The sequence below is a fragment of the Triplophysa dalaica genome, chromosome 8 (genome assembly GCF_015846415.1).
Source record: "Triplophysa dalaica isolate WHDGS20190420 chromosome 8, ASM1584641v1, whole genome shotgun sequence".
NCBI lineage: Eukaryota > Metazoa > Chordata > Actinopteri > Cypriniformes > Nemacheilidae > Triplophysa > Triplophysa dalaica.
In genome coordinates this window covers 22,217,525-22,237,181 of record NC_079549.1, presented here as the reverse complement: position 1 = coordinate 22,237,181, position 19,657 = coordinate 22,217,525, and the positions used below count along the sequence as shown (strand labels likewise).

The 19,657-nt window shown below is 38.5% G+C and overlaps 2 protein-coding genes across 2 annotated transcripts; both read left to right on the top strand.

Moving 5' to 3' along the window:
* Nucleotides 1-448: 448 nt before the first annotated feature.
* gjc4b (gap junction protein gamma 4b) lies at nt 449-5,944 on the top strand. The gene is made up of 3 exons (XM_056755750.1): nt 449-656; nt 3,283-4,429; nt 4,579-5,944. The coding sequence occupies exons 2-3, from the start codon at nt 3,313-3,315 to the stop codon at nt 4,590-4,592; spliced, it is 1,131 nt and encodes a 376-aa protein (XP_056611728.1). The 5' UTR covers nt 449-656; nt 3,283-3,312; the 3' UTR covers nt 4,593-5,944.
* A 2,391-nt stretch (nt 5,945-8,335) lies between these two features.
* LOC130427691 (lactase/phlorizin hydrolase-like) lies at nt 8,336-17,970 on the top strand. The gene is made up of 17 exons (XM_056755306.1): nt 8,336-8,912; nt 9,244-9,314; nt 9,405-9,485; nt 9,611-9,710; nt 9,793-9,924; nt 10,803-11,443; nt 11,526-12,171; nt 12,390-13,946; nt 14,019-14,287; nt 14,393-14,683; nt 14,911-15,109; nt 16,411-16,610; nt 16,692-16,798; nt 16,878-17,009; nt 17,106-17,329; nt 17,431-17,679; nt 17,753-17,970. Exons 1-17 carry the CDS (start codon nt 8,336-8,338, stop codon nt 17,968-17,970), a joined length of 5,694 nt encoding a protein of 1,897 aa, XP_056611284.1.
* Nucleotides 17,971-19,657: the final 1,687 nt, after the last annotated feature.

The window sequence follows — 19,657 nt, the reverse complement described above, 5'->3', positions numbered from 1 at the left end:
GAGGTCATCCTTCATCAAAATCTACAGAGATGGTAGACAGTTGAAAGCTGCGTTATTTAAACCGAGAAGCGGAAAAATACATGTTCGTACATTGCTTATTGTGTTAGGCTGTCCTGTTTAGGCTACTATACTTGATGTTTGAATCAAGTGACCGATCAATACAGCTAGTTCACTGGATGATTATTTAACATGGTCTCGCCGGTCTTGGCTTTTTTGGTTTAATCCTTTTAGAGATTTGATTTGGTTTAATTCTTGATTCAGTTTAAATATTGGGCCTACATTTACATGAAGAAAAACATTAAGGTAATAAAAACAAACTAAATCGTTAAATTGAATAAAAATAAAACAAAACAGGGAAAAAACGACCACATAATAGAAAAACAAACTTGTATCAGGTTTCAGACCGAAGGGGTTGGGCTGACAGACATAGGCGGGAGGAGCAGTCGAGCAGAAGCATTTCAGGAGCCTCTCTTTGTCCTCACGCGTATATGAACCCCGACAGCGTGCGAGGAGGAAAGGGGATAGCGGGACTCAAACGGATGGGTTAATAAGAATGTGGTTTCATCATCGAGATTACTGAGGGATGTGGTGAATTTCACAAGCTTGTACACAGTCGGGACGTACTTGCGGATAAGTGTGGAGATCGATACAACGAGGTATGTTTCACCCCTCCGAAACGGAGTCGGACCGCCAGCGCTCGGCTTTTAGTGGCATTTCGTTTACCCAAACGTCTTTAGGATACAAAATAGCCACTTCGTACTATGTTTGTAAATTTAAATGAGTATTTTCTGTTAAATCTCAACGCTGGAGTTAGTGTTGTAGTTTTGTATGCTGATATCGTGTGTCGCCTCAGAGAACAATATCGTGTAATGATAAATGTGAAGAGATATCAGACCTTTAAGTTTCTTGGCACTTTCTTGGTGAAAACGCCTCTTATGGTCGATATTGAGTCTGCGTGCGGTTTGTAAGGAAAAGCCAGCATGCTGTTTGGGATGTTGGTTCTTTTTTCTTGGGCTAGACAGCGGCACCATTCACTTCACATCAGGTAAGTTAACGTTAAACGCGCGCGACCGTTTGCTGCCCGCGTCGGGAGTGACGTTGCGCTTCAGGAGAGTTGGTAAAACAAATGTTTCTTTCGGAAGTTTCTCATGTTTTTTTTTTTTTATAATAACTTCTTGTTTTATTTGTTTCGGGTATGTTTTTAGGATTAAGTTGTTTTTAGGACGTCTTTGCATCAACCCGGGTTTGACCAGGACAAACGACAGAGCATGCGTTTTTAAACATTTGTTTTTTATACGCATACATTTGTACAACGAGTTGTTTAATTGGAGCATAGTCGACCTCTTACTCGATATAAAAACTAAAAAGGACCTTGTGGCCGTCGTAACCGTGGAAAAAATATTTCGTTACGTTTCCAGATGGTTCCCTCAGCGGCACACGCTGGCTTATTTCAGGCCTATATTATAATATTTCCACATCCTCACTTTTCTGAATTAAGATATTTTTTTGTGAAAGTTTGCATTTTACCACATTAATGTAGTTAATGGATCTTTGATATTTTTATAGATATTTTTTAACTAACGTTGGAAACCTAGAAGTTAATAAAACGCGCAACAGGAAAAAAAAATTGGGGGGGGGGTCGAGGACTGGTCTCCCCCACTTCCGCTGAGTTTAGGAGTCTGGATTGGAACATTAACTTTTTTCTCAGACGTCTCCACAAAGCCACGTTGTTCTGGGAAGTTAATACCTGACTTGGGTAATGGTTTCTCAGTGTGGTGTTGCTTGACTTGCAGAGGGGGGTCAGAGCTAGGAGGTGCTGAGGATCAAGGGTCTTTCAGTCATAATTCTCTGTGATTTTCCATAAAGGATGGACTTTTCCCAGATAGGCATTAAATATTTAATGCAAGGCTAAATGCATCTGTATAGTTAAACCAACCGATATCATTCTTGAGGCTTGCACACTAAGGGATTGTACACTATTTAAGTACATCCATTTTTACCAAAAAAGCCCTTGTCCATTTATCATAAATGGTTAGAAAGGGTACGGGTGTTCATGGCTCAAGAATTATGAGAACGATCTTGCAAAATGTGTCAGGTCAGGGCCATGAGTGTGGAGACTTGTTAGACTTTGGTTATGTGCAATTTGAGGGTCAACTGGGCACCAGCTGTGGAATGTTGCAAATGACAACCGGCCAATTGTGCTGCTGGCTACAAACGGATATGTTCCCTTTGTATCGAGTACAAATTGCGGTGATTTGATGCCTCCCGTGCGACTGTCTCCAATAAACCCTTGGACCGATGTTGTGACCATTGGCAGCACATTACTACCAGTTGCTTTAGGACTTTATTGAAACTTCAGTTGGGACGACATTTGAGAGTTTGTTTTTGCAGATGTTTTTCTCGGTTCACGCATCAGCCTCAGTGGAAAAATCAAGTCACATCTGTGCCCGAAGCGCCTGTTGTTTACTCAGTGGAGTTGGTTGTGATTCAGCGGTTATTAGTAGTTGATTGGACCTTGAGATGACCCCCATCTTCTCCCAACTTGCGTTAAGTTGTGACTGAACCATTTTAGTCGCCTGGTTTAAATTCATTGTCAAAATGATACTTTGACTAGTTCAGCCAAGGGTATTTGAGGCGGCATTCGGTCAACATTTCTTGTCTTTCTGTCTTTGCTGAAGCACTGAAGGTTGCTGAAGCACTTAAGATCTGAAGGATTTAATAAGTAGGTGCTACACCACAGGGGTCAGGTATCATCATGGTGTGTAAATACCTCATTCGTATGAGGCATATTTAACTTGGCCATCTTCACTTTAGACGTTTGGGGGTCTTGCTTAATTTTGACCTTTTTGGCTTTTTTTATCAAATCCAATTTAGGGACTTTTTGGTCTTCTTTACATTTGATATTTAAAAACCGATTTAGGTCAAAAGTGAGACAAATGAAGCAGTTTTTCCAATTTAAAGAAGTTTGTATTAGCTTTGTTGCTTTCTGCAGACTGGGAATGGGAATAAAGAAAAATTGTATTGTATAACAGTGCCATCTAGTGGTTTTTGGTTGAGTCATTATCTAACTATTGTAGATCATTGTCCTACACAAGATTATTTAGCCTGGCGATATCAAATTCAACCACACAATTAGTTTTAATGTAATTTTATTTGATAATTAAGTTTTTAGACGACTTTGTTGTTTGTATTGGACCTCATCTACATTTTGAAGGGAAAACATTTGGCATGTAAAATATTAAATTGTCATTGATTTCTAATTGCTGTTCTCTTCTCTTGTAGCACTAAGGCAGCGGTCCCTCTAGAAGCACCATGAGTTGGAGCTTTTTAACCCGACTTTTGGATGAAATATCCAACCATTCCACCTTCATGGGCAAGATCTGGCTCACCTTATTCATTGTCTTCCGCATCGTGTTGACTGTTGTGGGGGGAGAATCGATATACTATGATGAACAGAGCAAATTTGTCTGCAACACGCAGCAACCCGGTTGTGAGAATGTCTGCTACGACGCCTTTGCTCCCCTCTCTCACGTCCGATTCTGGGTTTTTCAGATCATCTTAATCGCAACCCCCACCATTATGTATCTGGGCTTTGCAATGCATAAGATCGCCCGCATGAACGACGAGGAATACAAAATGCGGAACAGAAAGTGCATGCCCATGGTTAAGCGAGGGGCCAACCGCGAATATGAAGAGGCAGAGGACGATGGCGTAGAAGACCCCATGATGTCTGAGGAGATCTTGCTGGAGGACAAAAAAGAGCCAGAGAAGAACTCTCCTAAACACGACGGGCGCCGCAGGATAAAACGTGATGGGCTCATGAAGGTGTATGTTCTGCAGCTCTTTTCAAGGATTATTTTCGAGGTGGGCTTCCTTTTCGGTCAGTACGTTTTGTACGGTTTTGAGGTCGCGCCTTCGTACGTGTGCACGCGTAGCCCATGCCCGCACACGGTGGACTGCTTTGTGTCGCGGCCCACTGAGAAAACCATCTTCTTGATGATCATGTATGCCGTGAGTGCCCTCTGTTTGTTGCTTACGCTCCTGGAGATCCTTCATTTGGGCATCAGCGGGATCCGTGACGCTTTCCGGCGGCGGGCGCGCCACCACACCATGGCTCGCCCAAGTGGTGCCATATGTACACGGATGCCTTCCGCCCCACCCGGGTACCACACTGCGCTAAAAAAGGGAATAAAACCGGTGTATAATTTGGCCGACTCGGGGCGAGAGTCTTTTGGTGACGAGACGTCGTCAAGAGAGATCGATAGGCTGCGTAGACACCTGAAACTGGCCCAGCAGCATCTGGATCTGGCCTATCAGAATGGAGAGAGCAGTCCATCACGCAGCAGCAGTCCAGAGTCAAACGGCACCGCCGTCGAGCAGAACCGACTCAACTTTGCTCAGGAGAAGAAAGGAAGCACCGGTGATAAAGGTAAATGTGATTTAAAATCAGACATCCGACATGTTTTTCTCAGACAGCCCTTTTGTTTTGTAAAAGAAATGATTACGGTTGCATTTCGGTGGTTATTGTGAAGTGGCATACTTGAAATGTTTTTAATTCTGTCTTGTTTTTTCTCGTAGGGATCCGTGCTTGAGTGAGAGACCACCATCTGCTTTACTGTGCAGCTAAGCACCCAAACCGTAGTTGGCATTTCTCACCTGGGAAAGTGGACAGTCTTAGTGTTTTTTTTTTTGCATACTTAAAGTGCGTAAAGCAACTTGCGACTGATGACTGAGAACATGTGTATGGACTGGTGAATAAATGAAAACACGCCAGGCAGTATTATGGCAAGAAAACGCCAAGTTACCATCTCACAAGCCAGTTGTACTTGACTCTAGCCAGTCTGCCTAATACTCCAAAGTACCCAAAAGCTAGTTAGGAAGATGTTACGCTTTAAGGACTCCTCATTCACTAGGCGGCTGTGCAATGTCTCTGTTTTTCCATCTTTTTTTTTTTTATGTAGGAAATCAGTGGTTCTTCCATTTGTTTACCACTCTTCTTAGGAAGTACCAAGGGTTGCATCTCAAATGCCTTAAAACTGGAGTTTACATGTTATCTTTGCCATTCCAAAACAAGACGGATGAGCCAGTGTTCGATGACATCAGAAGTTTAGTTTGTGTGTTTAGAACAGTTCTGTGTTTGAGTAGTGGACCACAGTTAGTTTGTGTATGTTTGTAAAGGGGGCCGGGCTGCTGTATTTAACAGGACAGGATGTGTTGGGTTTACGGAGTGAGAATAAACCGGATTTGTGTTACGTCTGGGACCTTGAAGTCAGTTCTTAATGCCTGTTGTCCAAATGAACAAAATGGAAACCTGGAAAATGCTTGAATACTTGTGAAATCTTAATTATTGTCATACAAAGAGGCTTTTTATGTTTTATTTGCTTATTGCGTAAGTTAGTTGTATATGAGAAGTATTTTGGTAAATATGCCACTCTATTTTTAAGAGGCTTCTCTGTAAACTATGATCGCGTCAGTCTTATGTTTCAATTTTTTGAGGGTTAAAGCTATTCTTTGGAGAATGTCTTTCAAGGCGTTTTTCGTGTTGTCAAACAGTTGAAAGCACTAGTAAAATGTCTCGCTTCTATAACAACATTTCATGTATTTGGTTTTCAGTGTCTGTATCTTTTTGGGTTATGAATACATATTTCTGTTTGCATCTGTGTACATGTTTTGCCTCTATGCAAATGCAAAATTTTGTTAGTCCAAATGCAGTTTTACTTGTAATGGCAATAAGATCACAGAACTGAAACCCAGAGAGCGTTTTATACATTAAGAGCAATTTATCTTCTTGGATCAATTATGTAAGCATGTCTCTTTTGGCCAGGTTTTCTACTTCTGTAAATGTGTCAGCATCATCTCATTTTTTTGTATTTTCTAATGATGTTTTGTACTTTTTTGTAAAATGGTATTTTGTGATATGCTAAAATAAACATTTTGAACTAAAGTTTGATTTTGTTGTTTTGTATGTAGAGCACACAGCATAATGGACACAGCTTGTAGTTTGATATTGGCCATGCCTTTACGTACCAGAATGTGGATGTTTGGAGTTTAAAAGCGCTATTTTTTTAATTTATCAATAGTCATTGTTATACAACAGTTCCTTCTGGTTCTCAAATCTGATTGGCTGAGCGCTATAAGATATTCCAACACTACAATCTACAAACGTGTGCCCTCAGATGGTCGAATAAATACATTATTGCTCTCATAGTTGTGTGATAGTGCTCCTACGTCAGAGGCTCTGATAAGAGCACTATCAATACGCAAGCGATATTTCATTAATGTCCATTTCATAAGTCTGGTTAAAGAAATAGTCTAACAAAGTTGGCCTTTAATATTTTTATTGTGTTTCAAAATGATGAAATCATTTAATTGGTCATTATGTCCTTGTAAAGCGAAGTACTTCACTATTAAATTATCGTCTTCTGTGCTTAATTTCTAAGCAAGTCATAATTGTGACTTGCTTTTTAAGGCTGCAAACAAACAAGATGGTCAAATATTTATTTTAAAAGATGTCTTCAAACTAAAAATTGATTTTTCTCCTGGTGAGAAAGTGAAGACAACTCTATTTTTGCCCATAATCGGCATTTCTACATTTTGAATTTTACCAATTCAAGTCTGGTGCATGTCAAATTCCAACCAAAACCTCAGGAGTGGAAAAAGTCACCCAACGTGTGTACGTGTGAAAGTCACACGTGGATGAGAGAATGCCAAGATGCATCGAAGATTTGGAAAAATCAGGCACTTTCAATCAAATTGTTTCTATAATACACGTGTAGTCCTACAAACGGTGTGTTTATCTTATTTGTGTGTTAGTGCGATTTTCTTTTACACCGGTTAGGGGAGGGGCTTCAGTAATGCTTTTTCGAATAATCCGACATTTTTATAAATTCACACTGTATAAATTCATTCAAATAAGCTACCCCGAAAAGTAGTAAGAAATTCTTGTGTGATCTAGTTGGTAAAGGTATGTGGATGTTTTAAGTTTATAAGCAATATTTTTAATTGATCAATAAACATTGTTATACAACAGTTCTTTCTGGTTCTTGAATCTGACTGGCTGAAAGCTATGGGATGTTCCAACACTATCAGGACGGTGATCTACAAACACCATCAAACTGTTGCATAAATGAATTATTGCTCTCGTATTTGTGTAATAGTGCTCTTACGTCAGAGGCGGTGATATAAGAGCACTATCACTACTATTACTACATGAGCAATATTTCATAAATATGCCCATTTCATCATTTTGGTTAAAGAAACTGTTTCACAAAAAAGTTGGCATTTAATATTTTCATTGTATCTCCGAATTCTAAAAATCACTTAATGGGTCATTATGTCCTTGTAGAGTAAAGTACTTCAGTTTTCAATTATCGTCTTCTGTGCTTAATTTCTATGCAGGCAGACAAACTAGAAATGGAGTCCATGCATAAATGTTTTGTAAGTGTGACTTGCTTTACAGAAGGCTGCATACGGTTAAAACAAACAAGATGGTCAAATATTTCTTTAAAAGTTGACATGAAACTAAAGAATGTTTTTTTTCCTGGTGAAAAAGTGAGGAGACAACTCTATTTTTGCCCATAATCAGCATTTCTACATTTTGAATTTTACCAATTCAAATCTGGTGCATGTCAAATTCCAACCAAAACCTAAGGAGTTGAAAAAGTCACCCAACCGCAATGTGAAAGTCCCACATGGATGAAAGAATGCCAAGACGCATGGAAGACGTGGACAAGTCAGGCACTTTCAATCAAATTGTTTTTCTGAACTGTTTCTATAAAACACATGTAGGCCTACAAATGTTGTGTTTACTAATTTGTTAATCTTATTTGTGTGTTTCACTGCTACTTACTTTTGCACAGGTTAGGGGAGGTTAATAATCAGACGTTTTTGTAAATTCACTCTGTACAAATTCAAACAAATAAGCAACCATGAAAAGAAGTTCGAAATTCTCGTGAGATCTAGTTGGTATAGTCCTAGATCACAAATTACGATAAAAAAAAATTATATAAAAGAAATGAATATAATAAAAGAATTTTGTCTTAAAAAAAATTCTGTGGCTCTATATATGTTTACGCCCTAGAAGGTAATGTTTACTGTGTTTTGATACTTTTTTTTAGTGCACTTTGTAACGGCATGGTCTTATGAGAAGTATCACCTCACAGTTATCTGAGTTCAGGGTCTTTGTAATAAAAATTAATTGACTATCATAAACTTGCTTATTGGATTAAAGGTAAATTTCATGACAGTAGCACTGATACATGTATCTTATAGATTATCATTTGTGGCTATAAAGAGCTGTGAAATCAGTTCCAGAGTTTAATTCTTCCCTGTCACGATGAAGCACATACAGGGCTTGTTTTCTCTTGCTCTCTCGGCTGTGTTGTTGTGTTACAGTAATGCAGAACAACAAGAGTTCATGTTACTTGCAGGTCCTTTAACCGCCGACCTCGAGGCCGATTTGGGAGCTTCAGTTTTTGACTGCAGGAGAGTACTGCCATTGCAATCCAGAGAACATTTCCAGGATCTCCAGAGGAGAGGGGTAAACCGCTTTAAAGTTCCCCTCTCCTGGTCCCACGTTCTTCCAACAGGTGACCCCAACCAGCCTCATGAAGACACCGTGACGTGCTACAAGACGCTCGTGAAGCAACTGACTGAATCAGGCATCAAACCTCTGTTGGTCCTCCACCGCTCCACAGTTCCTGAACGTTATCGAAGCAGACATGGAGGCTGGGAGAATCCATTAGTGGTGCAGATGTTTGAGCAATATGTTGGATTTGCATTCGACACGTTTAAAGACCTGGTGGACACGTTTATCACTTTCAGTCACCTGCATGAACTTCACGATGAAGAACTTCGAAATGCTCTCCAGGCCCATGCAAACATATACAAACTCTATCATCCAAAGTTCAAAGGTAACATTCTTCATACATGTTTAATATGTAAAACAGACCTTTTCATATCCAAATGTAAGAGTTACTCTTTGAAATCATTTGATGAAAACTAAACACAAAGAATTGCAACAGCACAAGATATTCCCAAAGAATAATTTGTAAAAAGGAAGGTTTTATTTCGTAGTTTCAGAGTTGGTAAAATACAGAAATTAAAAGACAGAAGCCATTATGGCAGCACCCAATACAGGGACACGATGTCCCTCTATTGTCTCTGTTTTTATAAGAAAATTTGGGGATACAAAGATTAAAAATTGTGTAATTTTATGGTTTGCATCTCATCTTTGATTTTCAGGGATCCATTTGTCTCTCGGGATCAGAGCCGCTGATGTCTCCTCCATTCATCAACTTGGGTCAAAAAACATGGTAACGGTTAAGGGCAGATCTTATAGATATTGCTGATGAACAGAAAAAAATATAATTGCATGCATCACATATTTCTGTTTTTTTTAACAGGTGTATATGGATTTCCTCTCAGTGCATATGCCTTACAACTGCAAATTGCAAAGTCTGGCCGAGAACTTGCAGGCATTGCAGGTGAGTGGTTTATGTTATCATTTGCACAAAGCCCGGTATTTATAACCTCTAATACTCAAAAACATATTAAAAAATTGATGGAACCGGCTGTCTGGACAAAGTATTAAAACTGATTCTTGTTTCAGACTGCGAGTGGTCAGCGCTCCATTCTTATATATGAGTTGACCAATAAGGACTGCGATGAAAATGAAAATAATTTCCAGCCTCTTATCAGTCTTCTTGGAGGTAAACGTTCAAAGAAAGACTAAGATGTTATTGATAAAGTCAAAATATCAGACGATAACCTGGTTGTTGTTATTCCTTACAGTTTTACAGCACAAAGATCTTCACATCAGGGGCTGTGACATCACACAACTTTTTGGAAATTTAGATCAAGAACAAACACTCAAAGGGTATCAATCATACACAAATATTTGCAAACACACACATACAGTCAAATGTTCAACTGGGTTATTTTTGTAAATTCAGTCGTGTGTTGGGGACTATATGTAATCGTCTGTTATGTCAAAGCGCTTATTTCTGGCAGTGCTAATGAAAAAACAAATGGATTTTCACATTTTCTGTTAACGTTTTAAAACTATTACCATCTAACAGACAAATGTAAGTACTCTAGTATATTGTTGTACAAATTTATAGAAACTTAAGGGTTGTTAAACTCACCATAGTAAGTATTGGAGTTACTGTAGCATTCAGTATAAAAAACTTAGGACAATTCCTAGATACTGTATTTTTTAAACCTTGCCATAGTAAACATTAAAGTAAACTGGTGTATTTACTTTGGTAAACTGGAGTAAAAATCATTGAGACTATAGTGTTTTAAGCATTACCATTGGAATTATTAAAGTTATAGTAGAATTTACTCTTAACTGTTGTAAAATTCCTAGATATTACAGTGTTTTAAACCTTACCATAGTAAATATTAAAGTAACTGCAGCATGTACAATAGTGATCTGTAGAAAAATAAATCGATACTATAGTGTTTGTAAACCTTACCATAGTAAATATTAAAGTTACTGTAGCATTTACTATAGTAAACTGTTGCAAACATCCTAGATATTATAGCAAATATTCAAATATACTGTAGCATTAAATGTTGTTTACTGTAGTAAAATTCCTAGATATTATTGTTTTTGAACCTTACCATATGAGCATTAAAGTATACTGTAGCATTTACTATAGTAAACTGTTGTAAAATGTATAGATAAGTGAGTTTAAATTCAATTCAAGTGACTTATAAAGACTCGAACACTTTCAAAGTCTCTGTAGTAAGCTTGTCTATTTTGTCGTTTAGGTTGCAGAATGAGTATGAAAAAGCAGATATTTCATACCAGAAGGTGTGGGAGAAGTTCAAAACTCAAAGTGAAGCGGTGCGAGATCAGTTCCTCAATGGCTCATTCCCTGCTGGTTTTCAGTGGTCTGTCTCCAGTGAGAGTTTCAAAGTAGAGGGCGGCTGGTCTGAATTTGGGAAGGGTGAGACCATATGGGATCGGTTTAGCCATGAAGATCACGTGTTTGGCAACCAGACCACCGATTTGGCCTGTGACAGCTATCACAAGGTGGACTATGATGTGTATCTGCTTCGGGGTATGCAGGCCCCACATTACCAGTTCTCAATATCCTGGGCTCGCATTTTCCCTAATGGACGCAAGGAAAGTTTGGTCGAAAAAGGGGCGTTGTATTATGACAATATGATTAACAAGCTTTTACAATCGGGCATAGAACCAACCGTTACCCTATATCATTGGGATCTTCCTCAAGCTCTGCAGGAACAAGGAGGCTGGACCAATGAATCCATCGTGGAAGCTTTCAAAGAATTTGCAGACTTTTGTTTCTCTCGATATGGAGCTAGAGTAAAAACATGGAATACATTTGGCATCCCTTGGGTTGTGAGTAACTTTGGGTATGGAACAGGAGAACATCCTCCGAGTATCAAAGACCCAGTAATAGCTTCATACCAGGTGTGTCTTTCCATCTGATAATGTGCAAAGTAATATGCTATTGTCTAGATTTTAAAAAGTCTTTGTTTTGTTTCATGGCCAGGTTACACACAATATTCTGAAATCTCATGCTGAAGCCTGGCACACCTATAATGATAAATACAGAAACACGCAGAATGGAAAAGTTGGCATCGCGCTTTACTCTGAATGGACGGAGCCAAAAAATCCTTCAAGTTCACAGGATAGTGCAGCAGCCGTGCGCTATTTAAACTTCATGCTGGGCTGGTTCGCTCACCCCATATTTGTAAATGGAGACTATTCAGCAGTTCTTAAAGATAAAATTAAGAATAAAAACAATCTTTGTGGCAAAGAACTAGCAAGACTCCCTGTTTTTACTGATGTGGAGATGAAACGAATTCAAGGCACAGCTGATTTCTTTGGGCTTAACCACTACACTACCCGACTGATAAGTGAGGTGGTAGGTAGTTGTGATCCTGGACTTAATAATGTGGGGGATTTTAAGGTAGATGTTGACCCCACCTGGCCCAACACGTCTTCTGATCACATCCATTCTGTTCCCTGGGGGCTACGCCGTTTGTTAAACTACATCTCTGTAGAGTACACATCCATCACAAAGGTGCCCATCTACATCACAGGGAATGGCATGCCCACTGAGTACAGCGGTGATGTGTTCGACGACACCCAGCGTGTTGACTTCCTCAAAGCTTACATTAATGAGGCAATGAAAGGTAATTATCATAAAGGAGAATTGACCAACAATTAAAGATAAGATGATATATTAAAGGAATAGTTCATCTAAAAGGTTTGTTGAACAAAATCTTAATAAAGAGTAAGCGACTCCAAACCATCCAACTGTAATGCCTCCTATATATATAACTTAAGTAGTAAATCAGTGCAAAAATTCTGTCAAAAATCAGACTGACCAACTTCTTTTTTGATTTCAAAGCTGTGCAGATAGATGAAGTGAACGTCCAAAGGTTCACAGTGCAGTCCCTAATGGATGGATTTGAGGGCCCTCAGGGCTACAGTCAACGGTTTGGCTTGCACTACGTGAATTTTGAAGATCCTGATAGGCCGAGAACTCCCAAATCATCAGCATATTACTACTCAAAGCTAATTGAGAGAAATGGATTCGCAGAAACTCATTCAAAACCTGCAGCGCAAATCTATGGCAATGAAATGGAGAACTCAAGGCTTCCCGCTCTGCCACCATCTGAAGTTCCTTCAACATCCAAAGTGGTTTGGGAAAAATTCTCTCCCCAGACAAAGTTTGAGAGACAGCTCTATCACTATGGATCATTTCCGGAAGACTTCCAGTGGGGCGTGTCATCTTCAGCTTATCAGATTGAAGGCGGCTGGAACGCAGATGGAAAGGGAGCTAGCGTGTGGGACACGTTTACTCAAAAACCTGGTAGTATCCCAAACAATGACAACGGAGACGTGGCTTGTGACAGTTATAATAAAATCGATGAGGATCTATACATGTTAAAAGCTTTACAAATTAAAAATTATAGATTTTCAATTTCATGGTCTCGAATCTTTCCGAAAGGTTCTACATCTTTTCTTAATCAGAAGGCCATGGATTACTACAATAGGCTTATAGATGGCCTCGTAGCGAATAATATCCAACCCATGGTCACTCTTTACAACTGGGATCTACCACAAGCTTTACAAGACATCAGCGGCTGGGAAAACCCTGATATGATGAACATTTTCAATGAGTATTGTGACTTCTGCTTTGCAACTTTTGGGGACAGGGTGAAGTTTTGGATCACGTTAAATGAACCCCACACAATTGCATGGTCTGGATACGGACTGGGCCTGATTCCACCCAACATCAAGCATCCTGGAGATGCTCCGTACAGGGTTGCGCACAACCTTCTAAAAGCTCATGCGAAAGCGTATCACACCTATGACGATAAATACAGAGCGACTCAAAAAGGGCTGGTGTCCATTAGTCTGAATGCCGAATGGGTGGAACCTAAAGATGTCACCGTCCTCCGAGAGGTGGAGGCTGCTGATCGAGCCCTCCAATTCCAGTTGGGCTGGTTCGCACATCCCATCTTTAAGAACGGCGACTATCCCGATGCCATGAAGTGGCAGGTTAGCAACAAGACCGAACTCCAAGGCTCGAAAGGCTCTCGCTTGCCAACTTTTACAGATGAAGACAAAGCCTACATCCAAGGCACAGCTGACGTATTCTGTATTAATACGTACACGACCAAAGTCGTACGTCATGCGACGATCAGCCTGTCTCCTGCCAGTTATCAGAACGATCAGGATGTTATTAAGCAAGAGGCAGATGGAGCTCTAGATACGGCTGTTCAAGATCAGAAAGCTGTAAGTTGGGGGCTCAGGAGACTTTTGAACTGGATAAAGGAGGAATATGGAGATCCTGAGGTTTACATCACAGAAAATGGTGTGTCAACGAGCAATGCTTTTACGACAGATGACACAGATAGAATATTCTCATTGAAGACATACATTGATGAAGCTCTCAAAGGTATGCTTGGTATAATTTGTAATACCTTGAACCGTTGAACTTGGCACATGTTAACATTTGATGTTTTTTTAGCACACAACCTGGATGGAGTGCGTCTGAAGGGATACGTCGCTAGCCCTCTAATGGACTCTTTTGAGTGGTTGAATGGCTACAACGTCGGCTATGGACTTAACTACGTGGACTTCAAGCACCCAAGTCGACCGAGAACTCCAAAACGCTCGGCTCACCTCTATTTTGATATCATGAGAAATAATGGCTTTCCAATGACAGAGGAGGAGAGAATCATACATGGACATTTTAAGGAAGGGTTTGTCTGGAGCACAGCAACAGCCGCTTATCAGGTCAATTCAAAGTCTATTACAACCAGTAAATGTTTAATCTTAGATCAAGCATATTATTTGATTTTTGCGAATCTTTAAGTCTGTTTTTGTGCTATAACATCACAGATAGAGGGAGCCTGGAGAGCGGACGGGAAAGGTCTCAGCATCTGGGACCAATACACACATACTCCGTCAAATATCGCAAACGATGCAAACGGTGACATCGCCTGCAACAGCTATACTAAGATCGATGAAGACGTCAACCTTATCAAAATGATGAAGGTCAAAAATTACAGATTCTCAATTTCATGGCCCAGGATTCTTCCTGATGGAACAAACAGTAAAATTAATGAAGCTGGACTCAACTATTATCATAGACTTGTGGATGCACTTTTGGCGGCCGATATCCAACCACAGGTATGATAGAACTAAAATGAAAAAAATTAATAGTTTTTGTTACAAAATTATTTCCTTCAAGTGCATGGGTTTGAAATGTTAGAATCTAATATATATGAAATTTTTGAATCAAAATATTTGTGCATTTTTTTCCTTAAAATCACTACACTAGATATTAATTGTATTATTTATAATTTCAAAAATTTTGACTCATTTGTTTAACAAGTATTAATGTGTTCAATTTGCAGGCGACTCTGTACCATTGGGATCTACCTCAAGCCCTTGAGGATGTTGGAGGCTGGCAGAATGAAACGGTTGTTAGTAGATTTAGGGACTATGCTGATATTATATTTAACAGTCTGGGACACAAAATCAAGTTCTGGATGACTTTAAATGAACCCCTCAACGTTGCGCTGAATGGATATGGTTTCGGAGCTGCAGCACCAGGTATGATAAATATGAAAGGATTCTTACATCATATACTCTCCTCATGTCATTAAACATGGATGACCAAAAAGATTGACCCCTATAGACTTCTTTTGTTTGGGTTCAAACCATTTTTTTAAATATCCTAATTTGTGTTCCATAGAAGAAAGAGTCTACATGACATATAGGTGAATAAGTTGTGACAGATTTTTTGTGGTTGTTGAACTATTCCTTTAACTCAGCATTTTCAAACTGTGGGCTATACATTTACATTTACTTTTAGGCATTTGGCAGACGCTTTTATCAAAGCGACTTACATTGCTTTATTCTATACATTTTACATAGGAATTTGCAGCTGAATGTGAAGCTGAGGGGGTCCTGTGCATGGTATTTTAATGGAAACCATTAATTTTGCGATGGTTCTTTTTTTTTGCTTTAATCAGCACTGTTGTTCATTTATAATCAGGTTCTGTATGTATAAAACGTCCAATAAAATCTTAGGAGCAGTCTTTAACTTTGACCTAAAACATTTTTAGTAAGTAGTTGGACTTTCAGTAAAGTTTACGACTGATTCTTAACTTCTGACCAAAATTTCGTTATTGGGAAGAAAATAAATCAATGTACATAAACGTAGGCTTTATAACAATCAATGTTGAAAACCCTCTGCCTACCTTACCCTGATTTACAATAGTATGCTATGGCAGGCCAAATTAGCTTTTAATCATTCTCAGGATGTGAAAACGTAAAAAACGTAATTCTTGATATCTGTAATTGCATTTTAACTAGTTAAATATCACAAAAGACTGCCATTCAAATTGAATTTCAGATATCAGCAATGCAATTCTTACTTGTAAAAGTCTGAAAGTAATTGTAGATATCTAAAATGGCTTTCTTATGTGGCAAGCCAAATTAGCCAAATTAAATTACTAGTAAAAATGTTTTGTTGATATCAAAGATGAATATCCTAATTCAAAAGTAATTTGGCTTGTAAAATGATGTAATTCTTAGAATTTTGCAAAATTTTAATTAAGTAGCTTTATACATGCGGGCCCTGATCTCTTGAGATCAATCTGTCATTTACAGGTATTTTAGGCTTCTATATATATATATATATACAGAACGGTAGTTCTTTAAATGAGTTTCCAGGGTTGCGCGTCCATGAAAAGTTTGATAAACTACTGGGCTAAATCATGACATTTTACATTTTGGGTGAACTGTCCCTTTAAAACCACAGCTGATAGCTTTTGCTTCTACCTGACAGTTTTGAGAATGCTGTCTTGGATGTAGAAATTTTATAACAGAAGTTTGTGATGTCCGTTCAGGTATATCTTTACCCGCCACGGCACCTTATATTGTGGCGCACAACCTCCTGAAGGCTCACGCGGAGGCCTGGCACCTGTATGATGAGAAGTACCGTGCAACACAAGGGGGCGTTATTGGCATGACTGTGAACTCTGACTGGGCTCAACCAAGAAATCCGTACAAACAAGAAGACGTGGATGCTGCCAGACGCACCATTCAGGTACACTTCTCAATTTAGTCATTTCTCAATCTGTGTATTTTATGTAACCACATGCTTTCATTAACATGAATATCACAACAGTTCCAGATTGGCTGGTTCGCTCATCCAGTTTTTAATGGAGATTATAGTGATGTAATGAAGGATAGAATTCGAGAGAGAAGCTTGATAGGTGGTTTACCTAAATCGAGGTAAATAGACCATTCCCTTGCTTGTAAAGAAGCTTTTGGATGCATGTATTCAATTGCTAAAGCGTGTTTCCTCAAATAGGCTTCCAGAATTTACCCAAGCCGAAATAGAGCGAATTAAGGGCACTCATGATTATTTTGGATTCAACCACTACACCACGGTCTTGGCCTTTAATGTGGACTACGGTGACCTTCAACACTATGATGCAGACAGGTGAGAATTAAAAACACAGTCATATTTCAGCTCCATCATTCGATTTGTTATGATGATTCTCATTTGTCATTATTTTATAATGTAAATCTACACCAGAGGGTCAGCAGTTATTTCTGATCGCACATGGCTGGAATCTGGGTCCTTCTGGTTGAAAGTTAACCCTCCGGGATTCCGAAAGATTTTGAATTTCATAAAGGAGGAATACGGAAACCCTCCAGTATACATAACTGAGAATGGAGTGTCAGAAAGAGGTCCGGTGAATTTGAATGATATCTCACGTATCCACTACTATGAAAATTACATCAATCAGGTGCTGAAAGGTACAGAATGGTTTTTATTTTAATTTATTGCATTGCATTTTTTTGGTTATTTTATTTTATTGTTTTTTGTTGTTGTTTATTTTAAAATTTTTGTCTTTCAGCGTATCTGCTGGATGGAGTGGACATGCGTGGCTATGCGGCCTGGTCCCTGATGGACAACCTGGAATGGGGTGCAGGCTATGACGAAACATTTGGCCTTTTCTACGTAAATCGTTCAGATCCCAATTTACCACGAATTCCTAAAAAATCTGTCTGGCACTACGCTACACTTGTCAGCTGCAATGGCTTCGTAAACCCAACGGAAGGTCCTCATGAATGTGAGGTTCATGATCCTGAAGATGGCAACACAGGTACTGTCTGTCTGTCTTTATATTAGTTCTGTCTATATGTCTGTCATCTTTCTAACAGACTCTTCTTCAACAGGTGCGACGACTCCTCCTCCTCCTGTCGGGAAGCTGTCTGTGAATTTCTTGGGTTTGGACGTACCGGGTCCGGATGCTGAAGTGGCTCTCAATGCTCTTTTTAGTCTCACTATTATTGGTGTGGTCGGTGTTGTGATCTTACTGTTAGGAGTTGTCAAGGCAGCCAAGAAAACAAAACGTCCTAAAGGGGAGGACATTGCTCTTGAGAGACAATTTTGAATGTGAAGTATAGTATCATCAATAATCACCAAACAATTTCTGTTCGCTTAAGTTTTTTTTCGTATACATTATGTTTCGGATGATTTACAAACCTGTGCAAATCAAAACAAACATAAAAACCAGTGGCGTGCATGTAAAATGTCAATTTTCCTGTAAATATCACATTGCAGTTGGCGTAAAATATTATGGATTAGTGATACAAAGTGTCACCATAACATTGAACAATATAACATATATGTAACATCGTTATATTATACATTTTATTAGTGTCTATTTTTTTCTGTTTTTTTATAGATGAATTGCAAAAAAATCATGTAAAAGTTCTCCGTATATGCTGAATTGATCAAATATCTAACTATTAAATAAAAATGTTTTGCTACCTGATCAAACCCGAGGTTTTTTTCTCCATTAATCAATCATTGGAGTTTGGGTTCCTCGCCACAGCAGGGCAGTGTTGGCCTGCTCACCGGGAGACTGCATTCATTCATTTATTTATTTAGAAATTAGATGTTATTTATTAGAATGAACTTACTCGTTGTATAAATACCATGCACTGTGCTGTGTTTTAACTTTTCTGTTTTTCCTGTTTGCCCCTGTAAAGCTGCTTTGAAACAATACACATTGTGAAAAGCGCTATATAAATAAACTTGAATTGAATTGAATTGAAACAGACAACAAGAGTCTTGGTTGATGTCATGCCGTTTCATCTGTTAAGCACATGAATGAGGACGGACCTATAAAAGGTTGTTATATATTGTTTCGAATGACACATGTTATCATTTTAATGGGAGTATAAAGTTTTCTATCAGTACAGCAATCGTAAGACGCGGGTGACCTTGCCTTGAGTAAATTTATCTTTATCTTAACAATGGCAATTTACTGTCAATTATTACTATGCTCTTGGTTATGCTTGAATTATGTAAAAACATATTTAGTTCAGACACACATGGCATGATAACAGATAATAAACGGAGAAAATTGAAAGTATTGATTGTGTTTATGTTGTTATGAAAATGCTGAGCACAAATTGATATAATCAATACAGATTGTCTCCATCCAGAAACAAAGTTTACTGAGAGTTTAAAACTATATGATAAAATATGGATTTTTGTAAAAGAGTGTATAATATGCGGATAAATGAACTGTGTCTGTTCTACGACATTGTGAGATTTGATTGTTGACTTGTTTAAAAGTCGACATACCAAACCTTAGTGGAAAAATCAAGTCACATCCCTGCCTGAAGAGTCTTTTGTTTATGTGATGAATCTGGTTTTGTTGGATCTGAGGATGACCCCATCCACTCCTGATTCCTAGAAAGCACATTTAATTGATGGTCTGTTTTGTATTAGCAGCACACATATTCAATTATGACTGTAAATTCCATCTTGAAGGCCTTTGGTTGTCTAAAATAAAGAACTATAATTGTATTTCATTCTATCCAAGGTTAAATATTTAAATCGTTTTTTAATTTGATTATTAATCTGTGTACACTCATGACATATTGAGAAATCAAGAGAGAATGAGAGTACATAAATTAAATAAATAGTGTGTATGTTGTAAAATCAAATGTGTAGCCTGTTTCACAATCTGTTAAAGTAACATGTTGCCAGATCTTTATAGATGAAAACATAAAACAAAGACTAACCGAAAATAAACCTAAAAAATCCAAATATACTATATTTTATAA